At 40.8% G+C, this 19,032-nt stretch overlaps 2 protein-coding genes across 4 annotated transcripts in view; both read left to right on the top strand.

The window, feature by feature from the left end:
* Nucleotides 1–1,133: 1,133 nt before the first annotated feature.
* LOC128878121 (cytochrome c) lies at nt 1,134–3,736 on the top strand. The gene is made up of 4 exons (XM_054126033.1): nt 1,134–1,272; nt 2,518–2,567; nt 2,931–3,072; nt 3,164–3,736. The coding sequence occupies exons 2-4, from the start codon at nt 2,529–2,531 to the stop codon at nt 3,307–3,309; spliced, it is 327 nt and encodes a 108-aa protein (XP_053982008.1). The 5' UTR covers nt 1,134–1,272; nt 2,518–2,528; the 3' UTR covers nt 3,310–3,736.
* Nucleotides 3,737–10,527: 6,791 nt separating this feature from the next.
* LOC128873681 (rap1 GTPase-activating protein 1) overlaps nt 10,528–19,032 on the top strand; it is a 63,668-nt gene continuing 55,163 nt past the window's right edge. The window contains exon 1 of one of the 3 annotated variants that reach the window (XM_054117409.1): nt 10,528–11,600. In XM_054117409.1, the coding sequence (XP_053973384.1) occupies nt 11,374–11,600 (227 nt within the window). In that variant the 5' untranslated portion in view covers nt 10,528–11,373. Of the gene's footprint in view, nt 11,601–17,570; nt 17,889–19,032 lie in introns of those variants that run through there. The other 2 variants (XM_054117419.1, XM_054117438.1) reach the window with 2 other exon arrangements.

The raw sequence follows: 19,032 nt of genomic DNA on the forward strand, positions 1-19,032 counted from the left end.
AAAGTTTTACGACTTTTCATTCTTTTTACAGAAACTTTAGCCTAGTGGCGCCATCTAGAGAAAAAAGGCCCAAGTTTGTAGTGAAAATAGTTCTCAGAGTTTCTATAAGATGGCGCCACTGATACTTTTAGACAATTATTTCTTATTTTTCTTAGAAATGTATAATTAATACGATTCTTTGCTTTATAATACTACAATATATCAATTCAATTATCATTTTTATTCATAGTTATTTAAGGTAGCAATAATTATCGATCCTTTAGTTAGCGGCACCATCTAAAAAAAACAGTATGAACTATTTTCACTAAAAACTTTGGTGTTTAACCACGGATGGCGCTACTGGTAGTAAACCATTCTCCATCTAGCGACAACAGTGACAACTATCTTCGCTACAAACTTGGACGTTTTGCAGTCGAGGATTCTGATCGAACCACGAACCCACGAACCTTCGAAAATTAGTTCGTTCTCGACCGCGATTTTTCGCGTCATCCATTTTTTTGTATGGATGCATATGTACATATGTGTATTTATTAAAGTCCATGGGCCTTACGCCCATATTGCACCAATCGTGTACATTATGTCTTTCATTACATGCTGTTCCTTCACCTAGATATATCCTGTTTTATAGGCTATATAAAGTTTTCATACCATATGTAATTGTACTTGCATAAAATTGTTTAAAACTATTTGTAATATATAAAGTATGTAATCCCATAATACATAACCGTGAATATTACATGTATGATCAGTCGCGATATCATTTGACCATGAAACGGAACGCAGGTACATATATGTACGTATATAATACTGGTACCATGAATAAATCCTCTGACTGGGGGACTTTGTGAAAAATGGCAGCGACCAATCAGAATCGGGCAATGTTATTTCGTGACTCTTATTAGAAAATCCCTAGTTTTTATTTAACTAAACAAATGCAACAAATAGTTAATAGTAAATATTTAAATGTAATTCGTTGGACTAGCGTTTAATAAATTGGAAAAGAGAAAGTTACTCTTAATTAGATATAAATTTCGCGGAAATTATTTTACCAATCATAGGAAAAATTCCGACGATACTTTACTTGAACGCCATCTGACAAAGTGTTTGATACTTGGACTCGGTGACTGTTACGTCAGCCATTGAATACTCTGAATTTAAGCCCTGAGCCCTGACGAACTCAGTGGTTACACATCGATCGAAGCGTTTATTCACGGTCAGACTACAGACTTTTGCGATCTAATACTCTGTTCGTGCGAGTGCCACTTAAATTAGGTAAGTATGATTTTCACCTTTTTCAAAAACGTTTGAAATTATCAATCGATACGATCATTATTTTCGTTAAAAGTTCTTCTTAGGTGAAAATTTGTTAGGTTTATGTGAATTTTTATATGAAATATCTAAGAATTTTAGTATACATGGCGTTTCCAGCACGTGTAATTGACTCACAATCCTTGGGAACCCACATTTAATGTCGTTGCATATTCTTCTAATAAAATTTCTATTAGACATATTGCATATTTTATTTAAATATAAAGTATTAAGTGTTACGTAATATTACTATCCTTGAGCTAGTACTCTATTATTACACTCATTATACTTCCGTTACTGAGAACATCTAAATTTTTATATGAAATTGTGTCTTATTTTAAATGCAAATATTCGAGGTATGAAACGAAAAAATTAGTGTTAAATAATCGCAATATAAATTGCATGTGTATACGTAGGTGCGTTTTCTTTCTTAGGAATACCCTTTTTGATTCTGTATATTTTTTAAACATATTATCAATTGTTGCGTGATCTTACGCAAAGTTAAGAGAATTCAATTATCGTTCCGTATTAATGTAATCAATTTAAGAAAATTTCGTCGCAATTTCATTTCATAATTAATTTCGTTTAATTAATATAGCGGATATCGAGAGAGGGAAAGTACATAGGTATTCTTTTGTTCGATTAGATTCGATTAAGATTATTCTTTTTCTACTTTGTGCATGTATGGAGATACAATAGTCTGTTTGACCTTTGAGTAAATAATAATTCCGTCAATGTCATCGTGTCAATGTCGAAAATACGTTTATACGTTCGACGGAAAATACAACGTTTATTACATGTTTCATACATTTGTGTGGTTAAATCAATTATTTTACCATTCTATCGTTTTGTACGTTACGCACATTCCGGCGGGCACGTGCAGATCGAAAAATGTCAAGTATTTCCGTAATCCGTCTAGTGTGTCTTTCAATTGATCGTGTATTACACTTTATTATTTAAAGAGTTTAATATGTAACCGTTTTTTTATGTGTACATACATGTAAATTTCTTGAACAATTATATTACGAAACGGACAAATTTGTTGACGCGTTTTACGCAAGTTATGTAATAAAGGAGAAACATAAATGTGAATTGAATTTTTGAAAATTGATACTTTTCTGATGCAACATTAAAGATTTTGTTAATGATTATTCCATATTGCATATTGCATATTGCATTACGTATTAATATTTGGAAATTGTTTCTTAGACTAACTCATAATGGGTGTTCCCGCCGGCGATCCAGAGAAAGGAAAGAAGGTAGGAATTAAAAAACGATTTGTTATGATGATTTTAAAGATATAAAACGATTTCGATCGTCTTTCTACTTAACGTTTCATTTCTACCGAATGTTCATTAGCCAAGTAACATATGAACGGATACGCGGGAAATTTCGATCTCGTGACGTTCGTATACGAAGTGAATACGTAATACGCGGAAGAGACGTCATTTATACGTTTCTCGATAACGTTAATCTATGGGTTTATTCCAAGTTTTTGCTTTATACCGATAATCATAATCAACTCTGTATTAATCTTTGATATGGTTATCGTCTATATTACTTTTATCAGAATACCAATTAAAGTATGGTATTTGTATTTTAAACGCAATATTTTGTTTTAGCTTTTCGTACAAAGGTGTGCTCAATGCCATACAATCGAAGCTGGTGGTAAACACAAAGTAGGACCAAATCTACATGGAATAATGGGTAGGAAAACTGGGCAGGCCCCGGGTTATAGTTACACGGATGCCAACAAAGCAAAAGGTATTATATTCTTATCAAAATATTAATATAAATTTTAATCCTGTAATTATACCTTTGACATTCTTGTTACACGGAATATGTATTATTTTAGGCATTACTTGGAGCAAGGATACATTATTTGAATACCTGGAAAATCCAAAGAAGTATATCCCTGGTACAAAGATGGTGTTTGCCGGATTGAAGAAACCGCAAGAACGAGGTGATCTAATCGCGTACATCGAACAAGCTTCGAAGTAAACTTGACACCCGTCGGAGATGACAAAGCACGCTAGACGTGTCCAGTGGGTGTCGCAGAGGAATCTAGTACTATTATCATCTCAAACCTCGTGGACATCTCGCTACGTCTCACTCGACTCATTCATTTATGCTCCCCTATCTGGTACTCAAGTGTTTGCAAAGTCTGAATAGTGACAAATTATTGTTATTGATTGTAAGTAGGTATATCATGTAATTACATGCATTGACAAGAGTCCGACTAGAACTGGCTAGAACTGGCTCTGGCCCTCTATCGTTCAAGATATTCTGGTGCTTGCTTGTGATGGCTGAGCCATACATAGATCATGCACCATATTTATTTGCGATTAAATACTGTTTGAATCTTTAGACAGATTGTTAATTTGTAATGCAACAACCTAAAAATACAGACTCAACAGTAAGTTTACAATGGTCTTTTCTTTCTATATGAACCGATGACAAATTGTTGAGAACTGAAAGCAGTTATAAATTACCAAGAAACAATAAACAAACGTAAATATTGCGTTTTAAATTTGTCAATTTTATAATATTCGATTACTCGAATTAACATATCAATTATGAAAGATAATAATAAATTTAATCGATTAAAACTTTACTTGGAATATTTCAAACTAAAATGTCACATTTGGAATCGTATTTATTTAAATCGTTTACCGCAAATTAGTTTGATAAGAACGAGGAAGGATGTGGTTGAAAAATGGCCGGAAGTAACGTCTTGACCGGGGTTTTATTCGATCTTTTAACAAAAATATCGCATTTTAATTCGACAGCTTGTAGAAACGCGTTCGTTTACATAAAAATTTTAATAGATTCTCGGATCAAAATGAAAAATAGTTCCGATTCTTTCGAAAAATTGACGCCAAGCGATGATAACTGTATAGTGAGAAACAAAAACAACTCTTTGAGACTCCGGTTAGTTCGAGTTTTTAGTTCTGGAAATTTGAAAAGTCCGGAAAGTCCGTCGAGTATTTCAAGTTCTGATCATAGCAGTCCGTCTGTAAAAACCAGATATTCATGGCAATTGGCTTCGTCTAGTGCAGAGTGTCGCAAATCGTGTTCATCAAAAAGTGGTGTTTCGCTATCGTTTTCAAAATCAACAAATGTCAGTTTGGAAAATTCACCAAAAAGTCTGTTCGGTCCGCAAAACCTATGTTCTTCGACATGGTATGTCAGTGAAAGGTAAGTCCCTTACAATTTATCATTTCAGTCTACAAGGCCAAACAAATACAAGCAACTCTAACCTGTAGTCAATCTGTTTTATATTTGTAACGCAGTAATAATATTTTGTGTATTCTTATTCTCAACATACACGCACTTGTAAATACTTGCGTAAACTACTTGTTCGACTGTTTGGAAAATCTCTAATATACACGACACTTTGCCCCAACACTGACATTGCCTTGACCGCGATCGTGTTATGTTTCGAAATGCCTTTTAAAGCAGAGGCACGTGTGTTGAGAGAAGTTTACGAAACGACATGCTTAATCTATATATGCGCAAATGTTTCTTCAGTTTTAGTATCCGATGGATAAATATGAAATAGCCTTCGAAAGTTATTAGATGTGATAATATAAGATATACATACATATGTATGTATCAAGTTTTAGAACGAAGAAGCAAATAGGTACGGTAAAATCTCGATGTAGCGGTCTATTTGGAGGACAGGAAGGTTACGAAGCCATAAAGTAGACAAAGTAGTGTACGTAAAAATAAAACACTCGCACATTTTGTTGCAGAGTTTCGTTTAATGTTAGGGGTAGTTACTGCATCTTTTCGTGTATAAAAAATGTTTTCACGATAGTAACGATACTAGTCGTTATCGGCGTCCAGACTGATAATGAAATAATTTGTTGAAAAAGTTCCGATAGCTAAGCTTGAATCACATCCAAGAACATTCTCTTCAGCACCAACTCTGATATACATACATTGATTGACATGACAGACACAGTGACCCAATCTACCGTATCGAGAATGTCACGTAACCTATTTGTAAATAACACGGTAGAAAAACTGAAGAACATATATAATAACTTGGGAAGCGCCTCTGATACGACCGTTAAATTTTAAATAAATTCATCGAATGGAGGTATTTTGAAATGATACTTGAAAGTTGGAAGTGGAAACTGGAAGCTTGCTCGCATCGGTGAGAAATGGAAAATGGGGAAAATGGCGATGGATGATGGGTCGATGTAGCGCCGGCGCAGCACTGCGGTCTGTGGTACACAACCAAGAAGACTAGTATGTTCGTCATCCCCACCAACTCTCTTCATCGTGAAAACGATCGCGCGATGTGTACCCACTACCCACTACCCACTACCCGCTACCCACTTCCCTATCCCAGCCGCTTATACCAGAGCGAGAAGCGAGGAGCCTCTCTGGTTCTCTCTTTGTCTCTTTCTGTTTCTATCTTACTTGTTGTCTCTATCTCTTGTCGCACGAATGCACTTGGTCGTGCTCCGCAGAACGCTACACGAACACGAAGCACGAAGCGCCTCGAACCAGTATAGAACGGTTTGCAGCAAAGTACACCCGTTTTCGCGTTTACCTCCTCGCGAGGGATTAGGAATTGAATAAAAACCCGCACAGGTACGTACCAAACAACCCGACTACCGATCGCGTATAGCAGTTGCTTATCCATTGATTATCAGAATTCGTAACTAGTAGTTGTTTGCATCGTTGTGCGGTAGATTGTACAAGGAGTGGATAACGAGTGTGATCGATGACAGTGACAACTAAAACTGCCCGCGCTTTTGCGATCTTTCGGAATTAACGCGAAACGATTCGGCGCGTTTAAAACGCATACAGGCCCTTGAAACGTTTCGACGGCTCCAAATCGTGACAGTTTGAGAAAAATCCAAAATCCTGCATCTACTTTTACTATTGTTTTTTACGAGAAAGGTTCGGTCACAGAATGTTGCAGTTTCGACAGAGAGTCGATAAAACTTTCGCGACGTTTTCTGTCAAACGCTGCATCGTGATTTCTAATCGAAATAAATGTCGCCCTAACGTGTTACACACGCCTTGTTTCGTTTTATATCGAACGCGGACAATTTCCCCAATTTCTTTTCTTAAACGGTGGCTTTCGAAGGGCTCGAGGATGGTTTCGAGCAAAGAGCATGATTTAGGCCAGAGTGCCTCCTACGTATGCAGTAGGTATACACACGTACACGGTACCACGATCGCGCATACTCAACCATTTATATCATATCTCTATTCTGTATCTATACTTATTTGTAGCCTGCATCATCGGGCAAAAAGTAGGTCTAGGGAATCAGCTGACCGAAAGAGGCGCGTGCGCTCCGCTAAAACCAGAACACATTTGAAACGCCCACTGTACTTGTACCTACTCTCGGAATCCCGGAAAGAGTCCTCGAAACGCGGCCACTGATAAACTCCTCGAAAACTAACTTTTTCTTTAATCGATGACACGATCGCATCTGTACATACACGCGCGCGCGTACGTACGTATATCGACACGCTATTATATTTAGACGCAGGTCGTGCATGTCTGATTTATATACCGATTCACACATTATATACTTTACACGAAACAATTTAAAAAAAGTTTTACCTCGAGATATAGTCTAAACAAAGCAGAAAACGGTAATATACATATATAGTTTACATACCGTAACATGGATACAATGGATAAAAGCAGGCCTGACAAATTTGTCGGTTACGCGAATTGTTCGACGGTTATGTCAGAGCTCTTTTTGCAACACACGCGTAATGGATCTTCAACCATGACCGAGTAAGCGCTTAGCGCGAACAAACATAGCCAAGGTCGATATGACATTCACGGAAAATGTACGTGGATTTTATAACTATAAATTTTGCCTACCTAGAATACTCTACGTGTTTCACGAACTGTAAGAGATTGTCAAACAAGTAGTGCTTCTCCTTTTATTCGTGCGAATCTCTCTAATTGTAAGCAACTTTCAGATTGTCTTAAACAAAAGAGGATTAGCCAGTGAAAGGAATTTCTCTGTTTGTCGTGAGAAAAAAAGTAACGCGGTGACACATGGGAAAATCCCATTAAAGCCATAATAAAAGGCAACCGTAAGCGGTAAATATTATCGGCAATATTCGACATTGCACGATAATATTGACCGTGTATGATGTGGTTACCTCGAGGTCATAAGTGAGGTCCCAATGTACGCGTGTCTAGCGAATTCACGTAACTCGAGGACTCGCTGTGTTATGAAACGTATCAAATGTATATATGTAGCTACATATTACGAGTGATCAAATGTAATACTTTTGAGCGGTAGCTTACACGTGAATCTACCGGGCAAAGATACGGAGATTGTTCCAAAGCGATGTCCGCGATGCGAGAAAAATTCGTTTTCGCGATAACGATATCGTCGATCATTATTTTACGCGATAAGAAATATCGACCAACGGTAAAGTAATCTTTTAAAAAAATGTCGATCGTTCAATTCCTATTCGCTATATGTTGGTTTTGTTCGTTACATACATGTATTATTATTCGATTGAAATTTTGCCCATCTCTGTCTACAGCGTGTGGACTTTTGCCAGTTGGAGCTTCTCCAAAGGTTAATGCTGACAAACAGGCTATGGATTGTTGTACGCACGAGAAAACCGGATATTGCATCGCGTCGGGTCAATTTAATAATTAAATTATTTCCCCAATTCTCAGCGATGCGCACGTTTGATGTCACTGTCGTTGAATTATAAAAGATAAACTGTGGGAAAATTGATTGGATTAATCGATTGATCGTTTCGTTGATTTAGTAATGAAGTACTCGCCGCAGCAGCAACAGCTGAAGGAAAGGAAGTCGGAAAGCGACGTGTGTTCTATCGAGGCGACGCCAACGCCGAAACGTGGAGAGCGTCGCCGATCTATGTCGATGTCGATGGATTGCAGGATCCCGTCGAGCCCGTCGCCTTCGACATCGGCGTCGGCGAGACGCGCGATTTGTCGTTCACCGTCGACGGGGATGTTTGCTTGGATGCGAGTTTTTCGGCTGGCGACGATGCTGCACCAGGTCGGCTGCTAGAGCCCGAGTACAACGGAGCGTCTTTTGTGTCGCTGTAATAGATGTATTTAACGAATTCAAAATTAAAGGACCGTACACGTGTGTGTTGCGCTCTTCCCGCGCCTGCACATATGCAACCACGTTGTCCGCGTATTTGAATGCACGGTCACACTCACACGTGTACAGGTGCATTCGACGACCTTTTCCTCTTGGTCGTAATTTACCTATACATAGGGTGGTCGGTTCGTAACGTAGGAACGACCGACGATAGCTGAATTATAGTGCGTTACGCGATTACGTGTTGATAATCACGGGCGTCGTACTGGCTACGTTCACGCCTACTATGTAGAGACGATGTTGATCGTTAATCGTTAATCGTTAATCGTTAATCGTTAATCGTTAATCGTTAATCGTTAATCGTTTATCGTTTATCGTTTATCGTTTATCGTTTATCGTACGTATGTTTTTAGCATACATTCGTCTCGATGAATATGTGCCCGCGAGTAAGCACTGTTGGTATGTTGTATCTGCAGCCAAAAGCGACGCCAACGGTGGCTCGCCTTTAAGGGAAAGCGACGGCTCTTATATTTCCAATCAGAATCACAAGATCGCAAATCGTCGACGTTTCTCGCTTATAGAAACGTCTCGATCTTATTCGGGGGCACAGATGTAACGGCCGACTAACGCACGCGTGCACATCGTTACATAAAACGCAAGTCCCGGATTCCAGCTAATCGATTGGTCGTTTGCGAATTATTAATTAGCGCGCAAGCCTCGAAATCGGAGGTAATTCGTTGCAACGGTGGTGATCCATTCATCCAACCCCTCGAAGCTCCTGTTCTCTTTCGGTTACATCGTACAGACGGGTTACGTGTGCACGCGTGTACGACCGACTCCCATAACAGTACAGTCTTTTAGCTTGTACGCGAATAGCGATAATGGTAAGGATATAACGTGGTGCTATGTTCGAAACATTCCTTGAATATCACACTCCCTTTCGAATCTTTGCGTTCAATTGTTACTCGTTACTATGATTTTTTTCCTCCCCCCCCCCTCTCTCTCTCCCTATCGACTTTTACTTTTCTACGCATGTATTTCATTCAAGAGTAAAAGTAAACTCAAGTATCGACTATTTCCGTACAAAGATAATCGCACCTTTGCTCAGACTTTTTTTTTACCGCGAATCGTTCTCTCGACCATTTGCATTCTACTGGGATTGGCATTGGGGTCTCTATAGAGTCACCAATTTTCATTTCATACGCGACACGATAAAATTTCGTGTTACTCGGATTACAAAGAGTCAAAGGGCATATCTTTATTCTCATTCCACGAAAGAACTGAAACACGTGTATTGAAAGATACACAACTGTTCGACATTTATTTTATCTTTGCGATCGTTGCCTGACACCGAGGCATGCGAAATCGCACGCGCGCGCTTCAGGTATCTACAATCTACGAATTTACATCCGATTTCAACACCTATTTATCGTGGAATCAACGTCACGATCCGACAGTGTTACGAGTATCGATCGATATATTTTACGACTACGCCAAATAAATCGACAAATAAATCCAATATTTGCTTTTAACGGGCGATTTACTGTTTTCATTCGCCAATCCCAAAGAATTCCCGAAAAGTTTCCGTTAACATGAAATTATGGTGGAGCTGCGACCAGGGTTTCAAGAAATGCATTATTCCTCAAGTAACGAAAGAATATCGTTCGTAACGTACATGTGTTTGAATGCTACTGTCGCACGATGATCGATTCCAACAAATCCGTGGACAAAATTGTAAATGGAAGGTATAAAGAATAAAACATAATATTTCAACGAGAAACAACAGTTTGAATAAGAAATTTCTGTTACCTTCCTGGCAATTTTTGCGAACCGAGTTATCGAGAGAATCGTGTAATTGTGTAATCGAGTAACACGTATGAATCATTTACGGAATCATTCTCTCTCTCTTCTCACTAATGCTTTCTCAGAAACTTTAGTGAAAAAACAATGTTTTCTGATCAGTTTTTGTCACATTTTGGAAATGATTTGCACGCAATAAACTATTTAGGAAAGAAATCACTTGACGTGATATTACGATTCAAATATTGCCGCGTTTCATACAAAGAGCCGACAGTGCTGCCTTCGGTGAGTAACCGAGTAACCAATCGGTAAATACGAGAACGCGACATTGAAGGTTACGACGAAAGTTTCGCTCTTCGCTTCTGTAAAACTCGGTAAAAGTATTCTGCGCGCGAATCGGCGAGGTGTAACGATCAATTTTCTATCTTCCGATAAATTTTCGAGTGAGTTTTGGTCGATTAACCTGGATTAGCCGAGCAATCTACGTGAATGCAACTCGCCTCACGACTCGTGGCTGCGAGCACGCCAAAGTTTGAACACGAGAAGGGGGATCTTCTACCGCGATATATGTATATAACCTTTAAATTGCCAAAGATTTATATTATCGTACATATTCCTCGCGTGTTCTATACCAAAGTTTCGAATTACGGTACGCGATAAGTGCATAAAATCTGCTGGCTGGAAATCGTGAATCGTGGCCGTGGCATGGATGAAATTTTGCCCGACGCTGTCAAGTACGACTTCTGTAGAAAAAGCCGATAAGGTAGAGAAAACGGTTGGCGCCGCGACGCTACCTGACGCACCGACCACCGACCAACCATGTTTTCAAGTTCCGCGAGGTTTGGAACTGCGGGTGGCGGATACGACAAATGCTGCTCGGCTGGAACGAAGAAGAGGGGCGAAAGGGGGGTGCACGGTCGTAAACACTCGCGCAAGAAGTACGTAGTACATAGTCTCGCGAGAACCCGTGCCGCGATTACGTCGTTCTCGGGTTTGAGAGTGATCGACGTATGGTGATCGTTGGAGAGAGCCGTGAAATCGCAAACATCCAAGTGTCGGGACTTCACTTTCTGGAGTATCGGGAGCTCGTGGTGTGTCGATTGCGATCTAATTTATCCGGATACGAATACGAATCCGAATCGTGTGTACGGTATTTCGAATGTGCCGGTGAAATAGTTGTCCGTATGATATGCGACGTCCCCTGATTCGCCATCTCTCCGAGGGTGGTGGCAGCGCGGCTGACAATGCTGGTGCCAGGAGACAGCAATCCATGAAGGAGGACGAGAGTTCCGGTTACACCTGGAATTGTCGCGAATACGGACATCACCTGTCGTCCTGTGATCTCCTCAAGGTCCCCACGAGCCTTGGATGTCGGGCGCAGACAGCGTCACCGGAGCCGCGAATCACGATCCACAGGTAGGCCGATTTTGATCCGTGTGCCATCCGTTTCGTGCTGGCAGCCAAGGCTAGCTCCGAAATTGTCCGGGTCAGTGCATCCTTCGGGGGCTCATTCTGGGTAACCGCGCTCGCGCACTGCTTTCAACTGCGTCCTACCTGACAAATAACTTTCCGCGACCAAACTCCTTTTTCCGCCTTTCTTCACCTTTTTTCATTTCTTCTCTTTCCTTCACTTTTTTTTTTTCCATAGAGTCGGCTCGCGATTAACGAATCGGTACGCGGGTGTCCTCGCAGAAGAACCGACCGTGATCCGTATCACATCGGACAGAATCGATGACGATTCGAAAAAGTGTACAAACGAAACTACGGGATACGGACTTCCTTGAACATTTTTATATTCGTCGATATACAAATTTCGAGCAAATTCAGGCGTCAATTTTCGATAAGGTTCTTTCATTCCAACGCATTCGATTCACTTTCTTGCACGAAAATGTTTGATCGAATTTTGTTTAAAACATCTCGGAGAAGAAAGCATTCCTTGTCGAGCATCGATTCGAATGTGTAAATATAAAGAGAGGAATATTTCCTTGGGGATATATTTTTCTGCATGGACAAAGCAACAGCCTATATTTCGTGACCCAAATCCTCTGAGGTCGTGTCTCGCGAAGGTGCATTTCGTAAATGACGCACGGTACTTGAGATACATTTGCAGAGCACAAAAGTAACCAGGGAAATGTTTACCGTGTCGTTGGATTGTCGTGATCGCGATCGAAATCGTTCATGGAAAATAATGTGTCCGTGAGTCGCACGGAGTCGCGAAACTTTTCCCACTCGTTCGCGTCGCTACCACCAATGAGAAGCGGTAAACAATTCTAGAAGCAACTAGGTCAGAGACAAATCATCGATGAAAATAATTCTTTTCGACTCCAAGACCTACTCGATGTCGATACGACGACACGCATCGGAGATATATGTACTAGTGACGGAAACAAACAATCAAATTTCCATTTTCCCACGGTCGCTAACAAGGGAAGCTTCCGAATTCGGAAATTCTGATTTAAACGAAAGTTTTCGCGAATATAGACCGTATCGAAATATACAAAAAATAGTTTATTCTTAGTTTCGGCAGAAATTTACTTGACAGCGTCGCGGTAAATTGTGACACAACTTTGCCATGGTTAGCGCTCGCTCAAGTACGAGAAATTACCGTTAACCCGCGTTAATCGAATAAAATACGTTGCGATATTAAATAATAAAACGCATTGTGCGTGTGCAAATCATGCACGCTTTTAAAGAGGATTCTCGTTTGGACGTGACGTTTATAAAGTCAATTAATGTCATCGATGGTCATGGCTTTCGCGTCACTCGGAATATCTTGGCGTCTAATTAACCTTACATACCATTCGAGATGAGTCGGACGCGTTTCCGTTCAACTTCTATCTTCGTACAAATCATAGTATGTATTAATTTTCACACGCAATTGTTCCTTATTTCGGTCATTATAACTCCGATATACCCAAGCTGTTATTAAAAATCGTCAATTAACATTGGCGGTATTACCGCGCTATCTTGTTTCAAAGACACGTGTAACGTGTAACTCTTTTCTCTTGGATTGTTTTCATCGCGATCGGTTAGAAAATAGGACAAATCGACACAGACGAACGAATACGTTACGATTCTTCCCGACGCCGACGTTCATACGACACGACACGACACATTTGAAAATTACGAGTACGATCCAGTTGACGAAGAATACAATGAAAATAATACGTTAGTTTCGCGACTCGTGACTACGTTTACCCGTTACTCAACAAGTGTTTTCACTGCTATGGTCGTCGTCCAAACTATAACCTGTTGAATAAATACGAGGTAAGGAAGACGAGCCTTGGTCTGAGTCGTAGTTGTAACATGAAATTTTCTATCGAACATTCGTGTGTTTGGTTCCGACGCCGATACATACATACGTGTATGTAAGTTTGATAGCCACTCGTATACGATGGCGTTCGGTTTTTATACGATACATATCCCAGCGCGACGTGCTCAGTCCTTTCTTTTACATAATCGAGAGGGTCGTTTATTGCGAAATGTCACGGAAGGGTATAGAGGACATCCTCATTCCACCCGCGATAGTCGATCGGACGAGCGGAGATGATCGTTGAGTAATAAATTAGTTTTGCCAGGAGGTAACACGGGAGATTATGCAATCGGTGGCAACAACTAGGGCAATTCGATGAAAGAACGGAGATGACCTTGACCAGGCTCCGGAAATGTTGGAAACGGAAGCTGGAATAAGACTGTTTGCTTTTTCGGTTTCGACCATTCTTCGAGTCCACTCTCTAATCGTGTTTTCGCGACTTCTCCCTTTCGAGCCATTTCGATAAAATGTCGTACTTTTAAATCGGCCAACTCCAATTTATCATCCTCGGGTTTGTTCTTGTAAACAAGTTCTTGTCCTATTCGTAAGTAACAGTCGAGCATATCAACACGATCGAGATAACTACTTATTGTTAGTCTCTGTTAAATAATTTCTTTTTTTCTCTTAAGGTTAAATTAACGTTGGATTTCATATTATCGATTTATTCTGACAAACGCGAAAAGCAACGAACAAGATCTTTCGATGCATGAGAAAATGGTCACGAAGCGATAAAATTCTCAGTTTCTCCAAGTGAAATAAGTCCTTGAAAAACAAGTTTCCATACAAGACATTTATTTTACGACCACGAGGGCGTATGCATGTTTGTCGAAAGGACAAACATTTTCCTTTGAATTTGGATATAGCTCGCCAAGTATTAAATTGTTTCGTCGGTCTCTTTACGTTTTCGCACGGTACAAAACAAATCGTATACATATATGTATAATACACGAACCGATAAGACTAATCGATTTGTGCTTGTATTTTCATTCGTACATATTCATTCGTGTATATCGCGACAACTGTAAGATTTCAAAATACACTTTTAGACATTTCGTTAGCCGTCAGCTCGAGCAACGCTTCTAAATCCGCCCCTGTCTCTGCCGTCCACTATTCCCTTCTCAAAGTAGACACCGTGATTCTGCAAGGTAGATCTCGCCTTCTCTCTTTCAGGAATTGCATGCCCGAAGAAACGTTTTAGAATCCCAAGTGGGATTCGCTTCCTAGATGTTAGCGATTCGAATCAGGAAGTAGTTTCTCGGGAATTTCATTTTCAACGAAAGAAACTCCGATACTGTTACATCAGCCGCTTTGTATTCTAATTGTATAATTGGTACAGGAGATGGAGGTAATTAAATTAAATTTGTTTAGAATAACGCTGTTCTTTTCACGACGTCGATGAAATCAAATCTATTGTCGTCGACGCGGCAGAAATTTTAATTAGAGTTTTCGTTATGAAAATTTTGGTACCGAAAGGGAAATTAATAAGACGCTGTCTGAAATTGGAATATAGGGCATCTTATCGTGATATTAATCTAGTATCGTTATTGTTTCGTCGTGTTTCGCGACCGTCGAGTTTTGCATGGAGAATTGACGACGCGGTTCAAGGACGTTTACAGCTTGCGACAGAGATTAATGATCGAGAACAGCGAACAGGCAAGGGGGATGGCGAAAAGATAATTCCGCTAAATTTCTTCTTGACAATGGCGCGAGGTTGTTCGCAAAAAAGCACGCGTGCCCCAATGGCCCAATGCCCCATCCGTAATTGACTATTCTAGTCGGGATGCACATCTCGCTACATCCTGTCCCACTCTCGAACCCTACGACTACCATTGCACGAGTTGTAATCGAATCGTCCAAAAGGGTTCTGGGTTTGCTCGGTTACACGAAAGGGGATGCCGGCCGTTCGATTTTAACCACGAAACCCTTTTGGTCTCGAGGGATCGTCCGTTGCGTCGCGCCGCCGCCATCCTCACGGATCAATTTAATTAATTATCTATTATAGAGTTACGGACGGACGGACGAATCGATTCGTTTACCGCGAGTGATTTTGCTCGTCGTAGTAAAATCAAAGTTTGAGAAAATTTGAAGAAAACAAACCCTAGAGTATTATACATATAGGTGTAGTATGTATATTATAATAACGTTCAACAAGTCGAAACGAAGCGTTCGGTATTCTGGCCGTCGTGTCGTTATCTTTCCTTGGTCATCGAATAAAATGACGTCTTTATTCTCGCGCGGGAAAAGCTGCTCGGATACGAATGGCTGGTAGATACGGTGTACGGTAGGACACGTGCGGTACGATGAATACGATTGTACAGAATTTCAAAGAAGGACTTTCTTCTAAAATTTCCGCGGTATGATCACTATTTGCTCCTGACGAAGTAAAGAAATGTCGCCTGAACACGATTAAATAGTGGAACTTGTCGGGGCTGTTATCTTCGGGTGGCTGCCCTTGAGAATCTACCGCAAACAAATACTCGTATCTTCGTTTGTGTCGACTCGAAGATTAGAAAAACCTGGCGGGGATGATACGAAAGGTCGTTAGTTTGTTTTCGTCTGATTTCCTTCTTTTCGTCGAGTCGAGCGATGGAGTATGTAACAAAATAACGAATGCGAGCGAAACGTTTATGGCTTTATAATTATGGAGGCACCGCACAAGTTTTTTTCACTGGCAAACCGACTATGCGGATTTCGCGTTTTATTATATTAAACATTTTTTCGTCTTTGTTGCGAAATATCTGCTCGTTTACTTTACTGGATATCGGGTAAACGAACGAAACCTTTTACGAAATTCTAACGATCTTTTATGTACTTGGCTCTCTTTTAGCAACTCGAGGATCGCAAATGTAAAGAATGACACTTGTGCGCAGCATTACCACCGAAATGCAAAGTACCGCGTTTCTTTGCCGAAGGAAAAGCATAAATAATACGGAACAAAACACGTAGCCGGTGAATCGAGCTGTATTTTATGCTTGTATTCACCGATCCTTTTTACTCGTCTCGCGAACCGTCTCTTCGGAATGAAAGCGAAGGTGCAGGTGACGCTTTGCTAGGGAGAACAATAGTGAAAGAGGAACGATGAAATGGGTTGTCGAAAGCTGAAAGTATAACATATTAATTTGCAGCATATTTCATTTATCGCTATGTTCCTAGCTTTCTTATCAACGTTTACAAAATACGTTTGACTCTTCGGTTAGTACACCTACGTACAGTACTTTGTATCGAACCAATGAAACATATGATCGCGTTCGCGTGTCGCGTGTCGCGTTACTTGAACAAATATCGTCCAAGTAGACGAAAGACTCTCGTTTCAGTTGCATCCAATTCTAATTCTTTGTTAGCGTCGAAAAAAGTAGTACAAAGTGTGCCGATAGAAATTTCCACTTTCGCATAAATAAATAAATAACGAAAGCATAACACTCGCCTTTCGAATGTATAATTCATAGCGAAAACTAGGAAACAATAATTAACTTTCAAAATTTCACAAATATTATCTGATTTTTCTTGTAAATAAATTCAGAAATTTCACTTCCTTAAATGCATAATAATTCCACGTAAATATAAAAACAAAAACTCGTTTCGTATCTAGTATTTCAATGCCAAGTTTTCTTCAAGTCTTCTTCGTAGAGAAACTTTAGTTGTTTGGACTCGTCGTTGCTTTGTATACGAAATATCCTTTGGTAGTAATATGAGGCAAAAGAAAGTTTGCTACCGGGAGGTTCAAGTATATCTACTTTTCGCTGATAATGAATCTAATTAAAGAGAATGTAGAGGCGGTGGGCACGTCTAGATACGGGCAACTGGCGTGGCAGTGAACGCGTTAAATTTTCGGTTTGAAAGCGTTTAAAAGGTTTGCCGAGGCGTGTTCCGTGTTCTTCCCAGATGTCAACGGGAGGGATACTTGGATAGTTTGCAAACAGCTGAAACGAGGTGCGTTTTGCACTGGATTCTCTCCACTGGTCTTTCATAAGGCTCCGGTTGAGACCTCCGGTGGAGGTGGTCGCGAAAGTGTCGGTGGTGGACGCGGGTCGAGAGGAAAAGAGAAACGAGAACGATGTCGGTGATGGAGAGAAGGGAGTAGTGACTGGCAGTGGCTGGCGATGCTTGAAGCAGCAACTAAAACAGTCCTCCGGCCGCGGCGCGGCGGTTCGATCCGTTGTCGATCGTTGTGATCGATGTAAAACCTCTTCGCGGTTCGCCGTGAAGTTTGCGTGATAGTTGAACACCCACCGTGCAAGTGAATTTTGTGTAGAGGAACGAGCAGTTTGTGAAGCCTGAACGTGAAAAAGTAATTTCGGATGAGATGGTCGCGTCGTTGTGGCGACGAGAAAGTGATGTTAACGGTTAACAAACCAAGATGCGATTCAACGAGGGATTTAGGAAATATCGAGGTAACTGCTTCGGAGCAGTTCGCCAGGCTAGCAAACATTGTTATCTCCTTCTCAACAACTCGTTAGCACTGCCCGATTTGTAGCGTTATCGGTACCGAGTTGATCTTTTTAACGACAGAATAGCCAAATGGATTCGCAATGTTGCCGGCAACTAGAAAAATTGGATATCACGCGACCATAACGAGTCACTTCGCTCGCCAGTAATTACCGCATTGCTAACGGTAATCATTCTCGGTCTGGCTGTCTGCCAATCCACAAGGTGTAAACTAACTTGGGCTTCGAATCGCTTACGCTTACGCTTACGCGCTTTCCAACGACTGAACGTTACTTCGCCAACTATTAATTTTTTTTATGTGCGCTTTTTATCGGCATTCCCCAAAAATGATCGGATATTGTACAAAGCTATCGATCAGTCGCGCGTCTATCGGAATTCTTTTCCTCGAAATCTCGTAGTTGGTCGAAAGGGGAACGATATAGGGATAAGATAAAGGTATCGATGCGAAATGTGTTCAAGGTGTCGATATCGTCGCCTGTTTTCCGCGAAAGACCATTCTCCGCTGATTCCAGCAGACTCGACAACTTTACGCGATACTTGCGAGCGCAGAAAAAGGAAGCCAAGAATAAGAAAGTTCCTTCCGTGTCCGCGATCGTTCGGTCTGCTGCGCCAACGAAGAAATACACCAGAGAAGTTAATCGATCGCAAAAGATAACGGGAATCTTGATGTATCTCGACTCGGGACGTGTAATCGCGGAGACGTGATTCGGCGAAACGCGTAACGAGCAACGAGCAACGAGCAACGAGCAACGCAGCCACGTTGAACCGGTAAACTTACCCCCTCGATTGCGCTCTGGTAACGAGTAACGAGCTCCGTCTCGAAAGACTCTTTTCTTTCGCCAAACAGCTGCAAAAACCGCTACAACGCGATTCTAAGCCAACGTCTGATCGTACAACCTTCCGACTTTTCGATCGGTTGCTACGGTATAGGCGTAATGGTAAATGGTTTCTTTCTTGGAAAAATCGTGATAAAATTGAAATTCATCCCGGCGGGGATTGCCTCCACCGGGATACCGATAAGGTAATCGAAACGTCTGAAAGACCAAGTTGCCGGTAACGCGAGAATACGCGCCCTTCGGAACGTTTCGA

The sequence above is a fragment of the Hylaeus volcanicus genome, chromosome 1, assembly GCF_026283585.1.
Source record: "Hylaeus volcanicus isolate JK05 chromosome 1, UHH_iyHylVolc1.0_haploid, whole genome shotgun sequence".
Lineage (NCBI taxonomy): Eukaryota > Metazoa > Arthropoda > Insecta > Hymenoptera > Colletidae > Hylaeus > Hylaeus volcanicus.